General features: G+C 49.9%; 1 protein-coding gene across 4 annotated transcripts in view; it reads left to right on the forward strand.

Annotated features, from left to right (window-relative positions):
• The window catches only part of PEMT (phosphatidylethanolamine N-methyltransferase), an 82,349-nt gene extending 67,907 nt beyond the window's left edge, over positions 1–14,442 (forward strand). For 3 of the 4 annotated variants that reach the window (XM_019541954.1, XM_019541953.1, XM_019541955.1), the window contains exons 6-8: positions 9,387–9,461; positions 11,067–11,127; positions 12,633–14,442. In XM_019541954.1, coding sequence (XP_019397499.1) covers positions 9,387–9,461; positions 11,067–11,121 — 130 coding nt within the window. In that variant the 3' untranslated portion in view covers positions 11,122–11,127; positions 12,633–14,442. The remainder of the gene's footprint in view (positions 1–9,386; positions 9,462–11,066; positions 11,128–12,632) is intronic. The other variant, XM_019541956.1, reaches the window with a different exon arrangement.
• The last annotated feature ends 2,338 nt before the right edge of the window (positions 14,443–16,780 follow it).

The following is a 16,780-nucleotide window of genomic DNA, read 5'->3' on the forward strand; positions in this document are numbered from 1 at the left end:
CCCTGCCACCCCCGCCCCAGCTCCACACCCAGTGCAGCATTGTGGAGCCAAAACCGGCAGCAGCATTTTGTTCCAGGGGCGCGAGGAACTTCTCTAGAGATGAAAGTTGTCTTCAGAGTGGGACTTGCAGTGGTGCTCTAAGGGAGTGATGTGCCCAGATCACACTGGGTTTCAGCAGGAGCTGAGTATCTAGCTTTCCTACATTCCTTTAACATCTTAGCCTGAGCTTTTAGCAAGGGGCTGCTCCAGTGATTGTGGCATGCTGCTAGGGCACAACACGATCATGCAGGCCAAGTCAGCCCCTAGCACACAAATGTGATGGAACTATTTGCTGAGTCTTTCTCTTCCATGGAAAGAATTTAGAGGTGCTTCATTCAGATTAACTCCTGGCACCCTGGGGACATGCAAGAGACTGGAGCGTGAGGTTGGAAACCATCTGCATGTTCTGAATTAGTCAACGAATCCCCCCGTGAAAGCAGAGCTTCACACATCTGGCTTTCAGCGCCTTTGGCTTATCCCACAACACAGCACGCACCTCTGCTCTGCAGATCCTTTGAGCGCTAATTTTATAGGAAACTAAATCATCTCCAGGCTCTGGAGAGATGAAACCCGAGTATCCGACCCCGTGTAAAACGGAGGCCTTGGCAGACTCTGCAGAATGGAAAAATCAACATCCCAGACCAAATGTATCCCTGGTGTAAGTGCATGGCAGCCAATTGAGTGATAGCAGGGATTAGCCTGGTCCAATAATTGCCTTGCTCCAAAAAAAAAAAAAAAAGCCTGGGGAACTATGGCAATGCTTGATAAACACTCCTCGCGTAGCATAGTGGTTTAAAAGCCAGAGTGAGAAAAATGAATAGTATGTGTTCTGGCAGTGAGTGAGCAATATGCCCTGCACTGTATTTGTAAGTTTTGTGTGGTTTTCATATAATTACACGTTCCACTTTGATTGCTCAGGAACAAAGAGAGGCCCGGTGACACTCGAAGCACAAACCCATACATTACAGGCTGTTCTCATGTGTTACTACTGTACATGGTACCTGCCACCCATAAATGTTACCCCCAGAAAAAGAAAGTTGTTCTGGGATTTTACGATGATCTAAAGCCTCATTTCTTCTTCTGCCTGAAATGCTTGCTTCACTGGGAAGGGGTATAACTGGGAATGGGTTTTGGCCTGGAGTGATAAGCAAAGACAGTGTTCTCCTCTCCTCCCCATGTTCTGTTTCTCCAGGGACCATTCTGTACCTACAACACCCATGGACATTAGTGGGAACTCTGCATGCAGACTAATGAATCCAACTCCCTCTGAAACCAGTGCGGGCTGGATTGGGTCCAGCAGGAGATGATGCACTGGCAGTTTGGCAAAGGGGAGATCTGGGGATAGTAGGGCACTTGCAGTGCAGCAGATGAAGCTCCTGGTGAGAACAATCCAGACACTGTTGATGGGAACAGCTAACTCCAAAGGAAAGTGCACATGACACAGCAGAGAGAAAAATTCAACTGTAGATAGCTATGGAGAGGTTTTTTAAAAACAGCAGAAGTTTGAGTATCTCCTGCTCACTCAAAAAATGACTTGGATGGCACAAAACTACTGCAGCCCCTGCTTCACCTTGAAGACTCCTTCTGTACCCAAGCTGACTCTAATCTCATAACATGTGGGCATTGCTCAGTATGGTTCTTGACAGTCCAGGTCCCAGCCCTGCCCTGGTGTTCATGCTTTGCTATTTGCTGCATGATAGTGCTTCGGTAATTTTTGGGGGGCTTGGGCACATGGCTTCTCCCATGAATGTTATTTCTGGGACGGCAGAGGATATAAAATAATGGTCTCAGAGGCTTTGAGCTCTTCCATATTCCTGGGCATTGCAGGAGTGAAGAGAGCTGCCAGCATCATCCTAAAAGGGTCTGGCAGCAATCCATTGTCTATTGCTGCGTTCTTCAAAGCACGGCACTGTGTAAAAGCCTGCCCTTGTGAACAGGCTGCCAGGTGGCTTTACAGAGCATGGAGCAGATGCCGGCCTGCCCACCTTTGAGCCAGATCAGGCCCTATATTCTGAGCAGGCAACAGCATGTGGCTGCGCGTCGCGTTCTTCACCTACTCAGGCTTGCGCCAGCCTTCTCGGTTGCAAGTTCTGCTCTTTTAATTAGCTGCTAAGTGGGAGCTGGTGATGAACTGGTGACAATGCTTCTAAATGCCTGTCAGCCAAAGAAAGATGGATAAGGCAGCAGAGCTACCCAGAGGGCCAGATGGAAACAGGCACACGACTGAGCAGCAGGGACAGAGGCTTTCAGCTTTCCATCAATACAAGCTGTCTCCCTGGAGGCTGGAGAGTGGCTGGGGAGCTGCACATGGATGTGAAGAGGACCCTGGAGACACAGCTGCAAGGAATCGGACCGGTTTGCTTGGCACCAGTAAGGCACATGCTAAATTCTGCATCTTGTCTCAGCGTTCCTCAGTGTCCTGAAATGTCCCTTTCGCTGGATTAAACAAGAGGCGAGATTCAAGAAGCAGGGTATCCTCTCTGTGGACAGGGAGACCTTTAGTTTTACTCCTAGCTAGGGGCAAAGTGATTGATGGACAACAGCAGCATATTCAGGGATGAGATTAGTGGTCTGTCCTCCGCTGCTCTAGAAGTAGTCGGCTACAAATAATGGGAATGTAGCCGAAACAGCCAGTTACCAAAGGAACACTGGCTTGGAGGCCTATTGGATAACAAGGGAGGAGTAGCTGGAAGCCAGTGAGCTTTCCATGAAATTGGAGGACAGGTACAGCCGTTCTTCAAGAGCCATATTAAGAAAATGAGCGGCAGCCAGCTGGCTGCTAATAAGAAAGGAATTCAGTGGAGCTGGATTTGTTTCTGCAGCCCACGCAGCGTGCAGGGCCCATGCTCTGATATGGTATGCCAAGGTATCCGAGTCCCAAGGATGCTGCTCTTTTCTTTTCTACAAGAACATATCCCTGCAAAGGCAGTGAGTGGCACACCTGGGCAGTACATCAAATTGTCTCAGTTTAAGTCCAGTATGCACAGCCCAACATTAAAAACACAGCACTGAACAACAGGGAAATATATTTTTCTCTGGGGCATTGCAGCCCTCATTGGCTTCCCTGATGGTGTCTCAGCTCTCAAAATGAACTAAAGGCAGCAGTGTTTTGACCCCTTGCTTGTGTGGTGTGATGGGATGTCAGAGGGGTTTAGGATCACCGTGAGCAATGGGGTGGGCATCTGGCCCCCATTTTGAATGCCTGTCAGTCCCCATAGTAACACCCAAAAAGCTTTTCATTCCTGCATAATTCGGCTGAGCCGGCGATGACATGAGGATGTTTGTGTTCCTCTCGGCCACACGCTTCTCCAGAATGAAGTGAAGTGCAGAGTCATCTCTCTCTGTGCCAGGAGGGTCTGGATGCCTCTGGTTTGCAGGGAGATCAATTGCTTTCAGTCCCGGAGGAGACACTATTCTATTAAGGAGAGAATAGAAGCTATTTGGAAGGAGCGGGAGGCAGTTGTGCGACAGCTTAAGGCACAGCTGCCTGCAGGATAATCGGAAGGTATTTGTTTCTAGTGGCATCACCTCCTTGCTTGTTATCTGCAAGAGAAAAGCATGGGGTTAACTGGATGTCCAGGAGATGCACAGGCAGGCTGCACGTGGCAGGGAGGCATGCGCCTCTAATAATCGCTCAAATCTACTGAGGACCGGTTAGAGAATGACTGCTTCCAGAACAGGAACCAAAACGTGTCTCTTCACTGATTAGCTTCTTTCCCTAATGAGCTCTTCTCTCCCATTGGGCCTCAGGGTCAATCGTATCAAGTCTGGGAGAAATGTTTTAAAGGCAGAATTTAAAACTCTCCTTTTTTCCTCCCCCTTTCTGGTTTCCATGCCTGTGAGCTCCTGTGACTGGAGAGGCAGCCAGCTTGGATTTATCTGAGCAAAACAAGCCAGAGGCATAAGGATTAGATGTAAACTCCCACAAACCTTGGGAGGAAATTAAAGTAGCAGCTTGAATGACAGACTCTTTCCGCTCTACTCCTGCACTGATACCCCTCAATGGCTGAGAGCCAGAGTAGTGTATCAGCTAGGCCCTCTGCTTCTGGCCTTCTGTGTGACCCTGGCCTGTCTCTGTGCCACTCTTTCCCCTTCCATCCTCTGTCTTATGCAGCTTGATTGTGCACTGAGATGCTTGAGTGGAGCGCATCTCTCCAATAGCATACGTACAGCACCTAGCACAGTGAGGCCTGTCAGTGTTGTTGTAAGCAAAAGAAACGCACATAATAGCCAAGCAGGGCAGTATCTTGAACACAGAGATTTCACAGCATAGAGTCGGCTGTATGGGGATTTTAGTATCGCTTGAGTCATAGAGTTGAAACAGGGTCAAGTTGTCCAGACCCCTACTCCTGAACCATCCCAGACAGATGCCTATCCAGCATCCTCTTGAAAACCTCCATCAAAAGAGATTCTGTCACTTCCCTGGGTAGCTTATCCCAGTGTCTTAACTTTCTTACGTTAGAAAGTTTATTTCTGAGGTTTAATCTAAGTATACTTCACTGCCATCAACTCTCTTTGCAAAGTTGTTCCCATGAGCAAGTGTTGCTATGCCTGACAATGCATGGCATGAAAAACTAACCCGGGTGCGGGAAAGTTGACGTAGTGCAGGCTAGGGAATACGTAATGATCCCAGTGTTATAGAAATGCTGGTCATGCCAGAGCCACAAATCACATCGTGCAGTATTTATAACACCATACCCTTCTTTTAAACAAATTGTTACCCCTTAAGTAGGTCAAGCTTTCAATAGGCACCACGTATGCAATTCACTGCAGTGGCTTTTTGTTGCCTGAATCAAGCAGCCATGTTAGCCCCTGAGATGCAGATGAAGCATTAGTTATATGGGGAAGGTTTTGTCTGTGTGCCCGTGAGTTTTGTAAAAAGGAAATGTTTTAACACATGGTAACAAGTTGTGCAAATCAGTGCTGGAACTGCAGCCAAATGATACAATTAGAGCTCTCGTTGTCAACAAATGATCATGCAAATTTGTTCTCTCTGATATAAATCAATGAGGAGACATGACTAAGCATCTATTAATATGAGTTTGGAGGAGGGAAAATGCTGCTGCATGTTTCCTGAAGTTCCCTAATGGGGAAAAAACTTACAGTAGAATAATACAGAGTCTATTGCAATCCATCTGTAGCTTCAACCGTTGAGCTAGGAATGGGCAAGATCATCTTATGGTCCTCTGATCTGACTTTCACCTTTCTGGGAGGGCAGGTACCTTCCAGGGTTCACATGGGAAATTTCCTCTGGTAACACCTGGTGATAACTTAGACATTTCACAGATGGCAGGAGTCTGTTACCACCTTGGCTCTTCAGCTTCAACTGTATCAGCTTGGGCTTTTAGCTCTGGAGACTCTGAGCTGCATTTTGGTGAGTCAGCCAAAATGGCGGCTGTCACGCTAATGTGCCTTATGGCTAAGGCTGGACCTTGTACTGGTGTACTCCCTACATCAGTGGTTTTCAACCTTTTTCCATTTGTGGACCCCTAAAAAATTTTGAATGGAGGTGCAGACCCCTTTGGGTTGTAAGTGTGGGTATTCACACTGTTGATTGATCATAGTCATCTTTCACAGCCCCCATAGATATAGTCTGTGGACCACGTGGGTCCATGGACCACAGGTTGACAACCCCACTGCCCTACAGCTAAGGAGGCACCACCAAGAAACTCCAGCTGGGTTGAGTCCTGTTGGACCCACAGTACCTGTCAGTCTCTCCGAGCAAAGCCTTTCCGTGAGCAGGAACCAGGTGCCAGGCAAACTCATTTAATGACCTTTTTGTATTTAAATTAATAATAAGGGGGGAGAAATTGCCACTCATCTATGTAGTCAATAAGGAGGAAAAAAATAATCAAGCCCCATTTCTCACACCTCCTTCAGCTGTTTGACTATTCACAGATACAGTTTTATGAACTGCCATATGCCAAGGATGTTATGACTGTTTTATAGCCTCTAATTAGAAAGAGGAATCAAAGTGGAAAAGATGTATGAATATTTGGAGCTCTTCACTTCTTGCTTCTTATGATTCTCTCCTGTGACATCTGCAGGGTTTCAGGTTCACAGACCTTCCTATGCACGTGATTGTGCAGTTCCTCACAGAAAAGCCCTGGGACTCAGTTATCACCTTTTTCAATTAGGCTGCTTGACACACATGCAGTCTGACTCCTGCCAGGTGTGTTAGGCCCAGGCTGAGTAATGCAAAAGCTGTGATTTATGAAACAGGAGCTTGAAGTTAGCCCCTATGTCCTTATTCTGACATCTCGGCCAAGGTCTCTAGTTGGCCAGGGAGGCTGAGCACCCAGCAGCTCTCAATAAAGCCAGGTTAGTTGCCAAAATATGAACTGGAGAACCTCAATAGAGTCACTGGCTTTTGAAAATCTGTGTCAGCTCATCCTGTCTAGCACCCCTGCACATTCAAGGAGCCAACAGCAAAACTCCCATTGATTTCCCCGGGCTGAGCATGGGTTTGCCTACAGTGCACTGGCAGCTTGTCCCACAGCGATGCCCAAAGCCCCTTACCCACTCCAGCACCCGGAAATATTTCCAGGAGACCATTCCAGGGTGCAGCACCCCTGAAAAAGCCCCCTTGCTCTGGGTTTGGAGCATGGTAGTGAAATGGGTGGGTGGGGTACGCTTGGACACACTCTCTGCCCAGGGCATGCTGCCGACACAATGCAGTCAGACCCCAAAGTCCTGGCTTCAAGGCAGTAGTGCCAGGATGAAATACTGCAGACCCTGCCACACACGGGAATCTATTTTTGAATCAGATGACCGGATTATTTTCATTCCGAAGCTTTTGCCTCACTGACAATGATTTTGTTGGCATAAAAAACCCCCAACCCCCTTGATCTTCATGAAGACTTTGCTTATCTGACCCACATGCTGCCATGTTCATGGCTGCACTCTAATATCACAATAACTGGATACAACCCAGTGCCGCTGCAGACGTCAGTCTTTTATGTTCTTTTCAGTGACCCATTTCTGAAGGACAAAGCTCAGCTCCAGCCACAGGGAGGAGAGGAAGTGAGCATGTTCTCATGCAACTAAAACATCTCTAAATGGATTCAAATGCAATCAGAACCATTTTTTGTCCCCTGCTCATTAAATGGGCATCACCACAGGAAACCCAAGCTGACAGCAACTTTGCATGTCAGCCTAGACTCTTCAACAGAGAGCAGCCGATGTTTGCCAAGAGAGCAGGCCTCTCGTCGAAGAGAAGAGCCCTGCAAGTTTTTGGATCATCTGCATATACATTAACCAAAGGATAACCACAGAACCAAACCCTTTCTTTGGGAGACTGGTGGGAGATGTGACTGATTTGGGCTGGATCCTAGATTCGTTGCAGCTGTGTTGCCCCTAATGCTGTGCTCCGTTACCTCAGCTGAAGATCTGAGCTCTTTCATCCTTACTGCTGTTCTTTCACAGACTGCCTGCTGTTAGTCATAGCTTTCTAGTCCCCAGTGAAACTGAAGAATATCCTATTTGAAATGTTGCCATTATTACTGCAGGGCCAGTGGATACTGGGAGCTTTGTGAGCAAGCTGGGAGATAAGCTCTCCATCCCAAAGCACATCTGGTCTAATAGCAGACTTTGTGTCATGAATGCCAATGCTTGCGTTGATCTGAATGCTCGCGATGTGCACCTGCTCTCTGCCCTCTTCTCGTTGAACTGTGTAATTTATTGGCTAGAAAAGAGCTCGTGAGCCTCTGCTCTCCTACCTGCTATGATGTGGAACATGCATCAGCCTACGTCTGATACCATTGGTCATGGATCAAGGTGGGATGAAAGGGGGGATGAATGGCTTGTACCATATAATCTCCTTTAATGGGATTAAGAAAAATACACTGGGAAAAATGCCCAAGTCCCTTAGGTCCCTTGTAAAGCCTGTTTTAGCTTTTGAGAAGCAACAAGGTGAAGGTAGTTGACTGATGTGTCTCCGCATGCGTGGATTTTGCTACACCCTGTTTATGACTCCCAGTTCCATCGTTACCCCTGTGCGTTATCACCGCAAGGCCACCTGTTGCCAGGAGAAGTGCAGTTCCATGATGCAGCAAAGCTAATGAAAGAAGAGATGAATCCCAAATAGGAGCAAGGAGTCCCAGCAGAATGCTCTCATCCATTAGCAACAGCTAGCAGCTAGCCTTGGCCGGCTGGCTGAGCTCAAAGGGGTTGTTGTACCGGGGGGGGGCATGCTGACTGAAGAACTGTTGCACTGTTAAACACCCAGTCTCATGCTCGCACATTGTCACTTATTTCTGTGGTATTAAGTCCTGTTCTATCATGTTTCAACCCATGCTGGTAGCACAGAGGAGTGTCCCCCAGTGATGGGCAGTGCACAGGCACAGACAGAGAAAACCCCTGTCCTCAAGTGTTTATAACTTAAATAACTGAGTCATGGAAAGATGGGATTTCCTAGTTCACTGTGTCCCCAGCATGTCCTGAGTGTGCCCCATCCTCCCACTGTCAGGCTCTTCAACCTGAAATGGCACAAGCAAAGCTAGGACCATCCCCACTGACAGCTCTTGAGACCTCAGTCTCTGCTTTGGGGTCATCCCCACCACCTGCTTCCAAGAATACCAATGTCACAGCCATATTCCTGGATTAGGGAGCAAGCAGGGTGTGATCAGAAGTGTCCCGCTCTGGATGTGCTGGGGATACAGGACAGAGATCCCTTTGAGGTGCCCCGGTCCCACTGACTGTCAGTGAGACCTGCTGCCAGATCACCCGGGTGCTTGGGAAAATCCCAGCTGAGTAGACCCTTCCTCACCTACTTCCCAGTCGATTGTATCCACTGGGAGAAAGCATGTGTATGAGGTGCTCTCTATTTCCCCGGCGCCCTTTCACATAGCTGTAGGAGACTGTGTTTTAGTAAAGCCCCTTGGTCTTCTAGTCTTACAAACAGCTGCAATGCATGACATGCGCTCCACACACCAACAGCAAGAGCCTTCTGCCAGGTTCCTCTCCCCTGTGGGTGGCCCATGTTTCTGCGGGGATCAGATGTTCCCTTTCTAGTGCGGTGGCTCAGTGCCACAGTCTTAGCTGAGCTCTCAGTTATTAGAGAAGCGTATCGTCTCCAGACTTATCATCAAAGTAGAAGCTCCCTTGACAGAGACATGCAGCGATCTGACTTGAAAGAAGGCACAGAAGTGAATCAGGAAATAATCTTTGCCAAGTAGCCTCTGTCCGAGCCAGTTGATGTTCAATAGAAAAAAATAACGGATGTTCCTCTTTGTTTAATGCCAAGCCAAGGCTCTCTTGGAGTCTAACCTCTCATTTTACTTCCTAAACAACATATTACATAAGCCCCCCCGGATCTACCTGATCTTTTGCTTCTCTTTCGAAAACAGGCACGCAAGCCCAGCTGGCCTCTTGCTGACGGCTCTAGTGGCAATTTCCTATGTGGTGGCAATGCAGTATGAGGGGTAAGTAGGTTTTCAAGAGCAGGGGAGAAGAATCATTGGAAACTAGCTTGTACTCAGGCTTTCAGGGAATTGCAGCGAGTGGTTTTTCCAGGTAATGAGGATTAAAAAGCAGGCTTGGTCCTTTTCATTTGCCTTGAGAGCGGGCAGCTTCCTGTTGTAAAAAGTTTGCAAGGCGCTAGGTTTTGTATCATCTTTTAAGTGAAAAGCAGGTGTTTTTATGTTTTTGCCTTGGATCGATCACTTCAAGAAGTCCCTGCAAAGGTGGTGGGTATTCTCAGGAGGTTCTGCACAACAGAGCTGGCATGTGGCCCTTCTACTTCATGGCACCTCTGATGCTTTGCACAGGGCTGGAGCAGCTCAGCACTTCCACCAGAGGCACCTATTCTGCTTCAGATGCATTTGAAATCTCTAGCACTGCTAAAGGGGGTTGCAAAGGACATAGAGGGAAAGCTGAGCCTCTTCAGGGCATGAAAGAGAGGCTGAAAATTTGGGAGAGGAGAGTTAGGATATTAAAGGCTTTTTCCTGCTTATTTTTCTTCCTTCCTTCCTTTTAATGTTGCCTCAAGGTAGAGGAAAAGAGTGGGTTTAAAGAGCTGCTTTTCAACTGTGGCCAAGCTGCATGTGGCTCAAGTCAGAGCAGGGGTGCACAGAGGAGTTGGAGAGCCCCCACTGTGTACTGCCTTCAGCCTGTCACAGCTCTGTGCTGGGCCAGTGACCCTGCACCAGGTTGGAGCAGCCTGGGGGCTGCTTTCATGTACACCAGCCATGTGTGGTCCAAAAACACTGGAAAGCTGAGGATTTGCACGGCTGTCACATCTTGGCTGCCCTCTGCTTTCCCTGCTACACTTGCTGCCATTAAGGGTTGCTGTAGAAAGCCTCCTGCCAGCTGTGTGCTGCCAGAGACTCACCCGTCCCCTGGCAGGGGTTGGAATCCATCTGGGGACAGTCAGCAGCTTTATGTTATGTATTATAACCTGGCTGCCCTGCACCTGAGAGCTTGATCCAGGCCCTGGCCACTTCGTAAAGGGGCTGTCTTCCTTCCACACAGCCAGGCTTTGGGGTATCCCTTGGCCACTGGGCACTCTGGGGAGCTGTTGCTAGAGATGGAGGCATCGTGGAGACCCCACAGGCCGGGGCTCTGGGAGAGGTTGTCTAGATGTCATTCCTTCATCACACACATCAGCAGACATGGCCTCATGACCCATTGAGGAAGCTGGCAGCCTCCCCTCCAGCCATAGCAGTGTTCAGAGCCATGCAGCCTATGTCCCCTCAGCTCCCTTCTGGGAGACAGGAGGGCCAAAGCCTGAGGCTAGCTCCCTCACCCATAGCTTGTAAGCACAGGCTAACAGAGAACCCTGGTCACTGGTGAGTAATTGCTCCTCCACAACCCAAGCCCATATATTAGAGGTCTTCAGACCCTGCTGCAGCCCAGCCAGCATGTAGGGGAAAGCCCAGCACTGCAGCATAGTTTCGAAACAGAGTCACTGATTCCTGCGTCTTAGGAGGAGACAGGAGCAGAGATCCTCTTATCAATTTAATGGCATGTGGTTGTCTCTTTTTCTCTTGACCTTCCCTCCCCTGCCTCACCCACCTCCCACCCAACAGACCTTTCACGGAAGAAATCTATCGACAGAAACAGAAGGCAGCGAAGACCAAGTAGCAAGCGGTGCGTATGTAGGGGATCAAAGCAAGAGCGAGGGGCATGGGATTTCAGTGGGATGGTTTTCCAGACCCTTAATCAACACAAGATCATTTGATGGGCTAAGGCAGGGGTGTCACACTGGCAGCTTGTGGGCTGTGTGCCCATGAGCCCCAACAGCTGCATCTCCTGCTGCCATGTGGTAGGAAAGGGCCTAGGGGGTCTGTCCACCATTGGGGGTAAGGGGGAGCACATGGCACTCCAGTGTTGGACAGCCCTGGGCTAAGGGCTCAGGCTGGCTTCTCGGTCCACCCTTCCCTCAACCGTGTCTTTGCTGGCTCTTCCCACTCCCTTCCTGCCATTCTTTAGAGAGCTGAACATCAAACCCCTGCAACACCCAGCCAGGAAGGTTTATTTTTCTACCATGGGTTTTGCTCCCACCTCCTGGCATCCAGTCGGCTCTGAAGTGAGCACCGCAGAATTGTTTTTGATTATAGGCTCGGGAGTGGAGGTGAGGTGGGATTAGCAGGGAACATCGAAGTGAAACATTTAATCTTAGCCGTGTAAGCAGAAGCCCTGGCTGTATAGCTGGGGCTCTCAGACGCATGAGCTACCAGTCTTGTGGGGGGCAAACTGGTCTGCAAGCCGACATTTTGCACACAGAAACCAGGCAACAACAGGCCTCCTGGCTCCGCTGCAAGTGAGGATCGGGCTGTTCCACGCCTCTACTTGGGCTGCCTCCTTCTCAGACACACACCTACAAGCTCCCCTCTAATTGTGGCCTACTGCTAGGGTAGCCAGCCTATAGCGTGCATGCCACAAATGGCATGGGCAGCCTCTGTGTTGGGGTGTGCCTGTATGGGAGAGGGGGTAGGCAGCAGAGTGACAGACAAGGAGTGGGAAGCAGAGCAGCAGATCAGGCAGGGATTAAAAAACAGCAGCAGATTGGGAAAGGGATCAGCATGATGCTCAGGGAAGGGTGGGGTTAATTGGTGGCATACTATCAAAAAATGGTCAGCCCCCGCTGGCCTGGCAGCTGCACACAGCTCCTGGGATTGCCTCTATCTCTAGTGGTAAATGCACTGCTACGCACATTTTGGCCAGGGGTTGCCAGTGACGGAGACCTCAATTTTTGGATGCTCCATCTGAGACGCCATAAAGAGACCCAGTTGTCCCACGGTGTGGAGCCCCTGTCCAACCCCAACAAAAGGCCCCTCAGAACTGTAAGTCACCTCTGCTAGCACACAGTAAGCAGGACTGAGTTCAGTGACTCTGGGACTACTTCCATCCCTGTGGTCCAGTTGCCACATACCATATGTGATCTCCTGCAGGTGTTAGAAAGCGCATGTCATTGCAGCCCCTGCCTGGATATCCTGCACCCGAGCAAAGCCAGCCCACGTCCTCTAAAGAGATTTGTCTCCAAGTGGCTGTAATCAATTGAGAGACACAGGCCCTGTCCCTAGTATAGTCCTGAAAGGTGCTCTTGTCACAGGGTAATAGGCTTTTGGTCTGTCTCTCTCTCATTTTCTAAGGCAGTTTCTCAGCCCTCTCGCTGCATGATGTGGTTTCCTGGACCCATCGATGTCTGATCTGCCTGTTTTCCCATTGAGCTGTATCCTGCTAATTAGTCCAACAATCCCCAGTGAGCACCTTGTGCCAACTCAGCGCGCCACCGCACCTACGCCAACCCAGGAAACAGAAGAACCAGATGACTGCACCCTCCAGTCACGGCCCTGCAGGGGGGAGTTCTCTGGAACTCGGCTTACCTCTTACATCTCCTCCTTTTGGCCTGGATCAAAGGGTACTGCAACAGTGCTTGAAAGGGGCAGCCAACAAGGAGAAGGCCATCTCGGAGGGGAAGTACTGTGTGGCATTTTCCCACCTATCCTGGAAAAGCAGAACCACTTATTTAGCAGCCAGCAACTCCCCCTTCCTAGCCAGCTTTGAGTCCTAACAGACGGGCGAGTAAAGTAGTCCTGGAGGTGCTTAGAAGCACTTGTTTGGAACAGGGGCTCTCTGCTGTTGCCTGGCTGGCATGCAGCCATCCCAGGAACCAGGCTGTGATTTTCGGAGGGCCGTGCAGCTGTGAAGACCTCGGGACTGAAGCACGCTGTGCACTTCTCAATCTGGCGCATCGAATCCAGGCATGAGCTGTCACTGCAGCACTCACTTGAGACGCTGCCACTGTCAAGGCTTTGGCAGGCATCCCAGGTCCTCTCAGAATCTGGTGGCAGCTTTGCAAACAGGCTCACTATAAAGGAGTGTGGGACAAAGTCTGGCTCAGGCCATCAGCCTGCATGAGAGTTCAGCCTCCATGGAGCAGGTGTTGTGCCTATGCAGGGGCTGCTTGGCTGGATTTGAACCTGCAGCCAGGGGAGAAAACTAGCAGGAGAACTGGGAGGCATGTGCATATCCTCAGGGAATAGGGAGAAATAGGATGCCATGGGACTGAGTGTATTAGCCAGGGGAAAATTGTCCCGGGGTTCTGCACTAGGTATAGCGGCCGTGATCTCTGGTGGCGCTGGCAGTCAGAACTCTGCCTCCGTCGCTGTGTAACCTGAAGCACGTGGCTAAGAGCTTGCTCTGCAGAGCCTAGAGCTCAGGTTGAAGCCCCGAGACATGCTGGTGCTCGCACCTCCACCCACCCAGCCCTTAAACTGCCACTCATCATACTGACCCAACCCTTGCAGGACTTGTGAGGCTCAATAACTGAATGCATGTAACATGCTTTGTAACCCAGGGCTGGACGGTGTGGTCTCTGGAGAGGGGCACCGTGCCCATATGGAAGGGTGTCCATGCAGAGAGATTTGTGGCCTCTGAGCTGCCTTTTTGTCTCAGGCGCCTGCCCGTCTGTTCCACCACCTGGATTGTGAAGGGGTGGCAGACGGCAGCTCGGGAACAGCATTTATGTGCTGGAACTGCCAGGCCAGCCAAGAACAAAGGGTGCGGACAGCCTCAGCCCCCTCCTGCTGCTCCCTGCCCATACACACACGTGTGCTCTGCTACGTAGCTCTACCAGATAAACCAGCCCACCTTGCACAGTGGTGCCGAAGTGTGGAGCCCCCAGGGAAACTTCATGGTTTCCCTCCAGGCTTGCTGTCGTCTGCAGAGGGAGGCTGTGCTCCCTCACACCTTTACCTTCCAGCACAGAGTATCACCAGTGGGTTTGAGCTCTTCATTTTCGCCCTGCAGCGGGGGGGTCCTCTTTCGGTTATTTTCTTGTTTGCCTTTGTGCTAAGGAGACCGTTCCACCATCTCCACGACACCAGGGACTGAATTTCTAGCTGCTGTTTTATTCAGAGGGTCCCAGGGCTGGAACCCAGTCTGAACAAGGAAAGATGTCACAGACAAGAGCTCAAGACTGTATAGTGGTGGAGAAGAAAGACAAGGGAAGAGGATAAACAGCAGCAGGGCTTGTGATGTGCCTGGAACAAAGCTGGATAAAGTGAGACAGTGGAAGGTGGGTTTGTCCCAGCTCGGGCACTGATGTGCTGTCGGAAGTTTGTCAGCTCTCTGCCTGCAACCTCACTGTTCCCTTCTCTGCAGCCTGTCTCCCAGGGCTGTGCAAGTGTTAAATCATGTGTGCAACCTCCTGAGTTAGTTTGGTGGAAACCATTACTAAAGATCCTAGCCCAAGGACCCTCGGCGCTCAGTGTTACTCACCAAACCAGTGTTCTCCCCAATACAGCCTTGTTCCTTGCCATCAACTCTAAGCTTTCCCAGGCTATTCCTGTGCTCTCACTGCCAGTCATCTCCAGCAGGCCCTTTGATAATTGCTCTCGTTCACAGTTTCCACTGCAGTCCATTTCCCTAAGGTTTCTGGTTGCTGAAACTACGCACTTCACTTGGCCTTTTCTTTCTGAACTGGCTCCAGCATCCCAGAGTCCCTGCAGGGATGGCAGAAAGGAGGGGAGGAACACTGCTGCAAACGCGTATCGTTCTGAAAACACAACGAAGTCCCAGAGACTGTGACCGAAAACTGGCTAAAGAGAGAGCGTTTGCTTCCTATTGGCCCCGAAGTTTCTGAACCTCATCTACACCTCTGCAAGACGGTTGGACTTTTTGGCTTTTGCACAGCTGCAGAGTTGTGCAGCTCACTCTGTAATCCCCCCTCCCCCCCCACAACATTCCCAAAAGAGAATTAAACCTGGGGGTTTTTAATCGCAGGTGTGTTTGCATCCAGTCTGTTTTACAGTTGCTCTGTTTACATTTCTTAGTTTCAAAACCATTAAGCGGTGGGATTTGTTTTCTTTCTCATTCACCTTATTTATAAACACTTTGGCATAGTATTTTATTTTTAGCTAAGTTTCCACATCCCCTTCACAGTTAATGTTTACAGATGGAGGCTAAATGGCCCAGTACCCATAGCAACCAATGAGGAGATATATTACATTATTCAGACAATTTATGTCAGAGTTGCTAGTTCTGGCCTAAAGTAACAAATATAAATAAACTCCTCATTGCTGATGGGCAGCCAGTGTTTTCAGAGGAAAATAATCTTTTCCAAAGAAGTAAGCATCTGACTGGAATTAGGTTATGACTGAATCTTGCCCTTCTCTGGGCCCATAAATCAGCAGAGGTTTCAGGGTAGTGAGAACTTGCTTACAATTCCAAAATGTAAGCGTGAGTGACCCAGTTTGGTCCTGAGACTGTAAGATACCGGTGTCAGGACCGCATGCGTCTGCCCAGCACTGCATAACACCTTGCAGCCTTGATGCTGATCTGGGCCTCGGGGCATTGTCTCAGCACAAACAATGTGCAGATCTTCCCATTAAATAGTGAACAGCAGAGTGGGTTAGAGAGGGGTCAGGTGGGAATGAAGCCAGTGAAGATGTGCACTCAGGAAGCCATGTTGGAGTTTGCTTCTGGCTCAGAGAAGGAGCACCAGCACCGAGGAAAGCCACAACTGCACTTACAGAGCGTGCGGCTCTATTTGGGCCCCACCATAATATCCCGGCGAGACCACATTTTCTGCCCAGCCCTTTAGAGAGAGCGGCCCAGAAGAGCCCAGCTCCTGGCATCTGGCTGGAGCCCATTTACAAGCTTTTCCAGTGTTTTCCCCAGTGCTCATGTGAGCCTTTCCACTGCTGCTGGAAAGCTTGACTCCATCCATCTCTGACTTATCACCCCTGGCCAGGAGGCAGCCTTAGATACTTGTTGCATTTAAGCATAACCCAGACATGAGAGAGACCCTTTGGTGTTGGGATGAACGGCAGCTGGGTGGGTTGCCCCACAGATCTGGGATCCAGGTTTTTAAAAGCAAGAGCTGCTTCCGTTTCCTCACTGGTGACACCCCGTCTCCCCTCCATCTACCACAAGAGATGGTCACATCTTCCCTGCTGCCTGGTTTGGTGGCCCAGGATGCCTGGTTTCCACAACACCTTCCCTCTTTCCCCTGGGACTGGGGGTGAGGGGTGCCACATTAGCTGGCTGTGGGACATTGGTGCCCCAGAGACACTGGCCAGCTAGGCAGGTGGGAGAGAAACCATGATTCCCTGGGTAAAGGAGCAGAGAAACCACCCTCTGGGGGGGTAAGGAGATGCCAGCTTCAATAGTGACTGTCATGGAGAGCAAAGACAGCCCCATCCCCAGGCACCTGCAGTCTCCCCCTAAACGTCCCAAGCCAGGATGGCATGTAGCCCCTGGGGAGGGGGGCTTCGCATGCGTGCTAGGATCACTT

Source organism: Crocodylus porosus, unplaced genomic scaffold (assembly GCF_001723895.1).
Source record: "Crocodylus porosus isolate Cpor-Errol unplaced genomic scaffold, CroPor_comp1, whole genome shotgun sequence".
Lineage (NCBI taxonomy): Eukaryota > Metazoa > Chordata > Crocodylia > Crocodylidae > Crocodylus > Crocodylus porosus.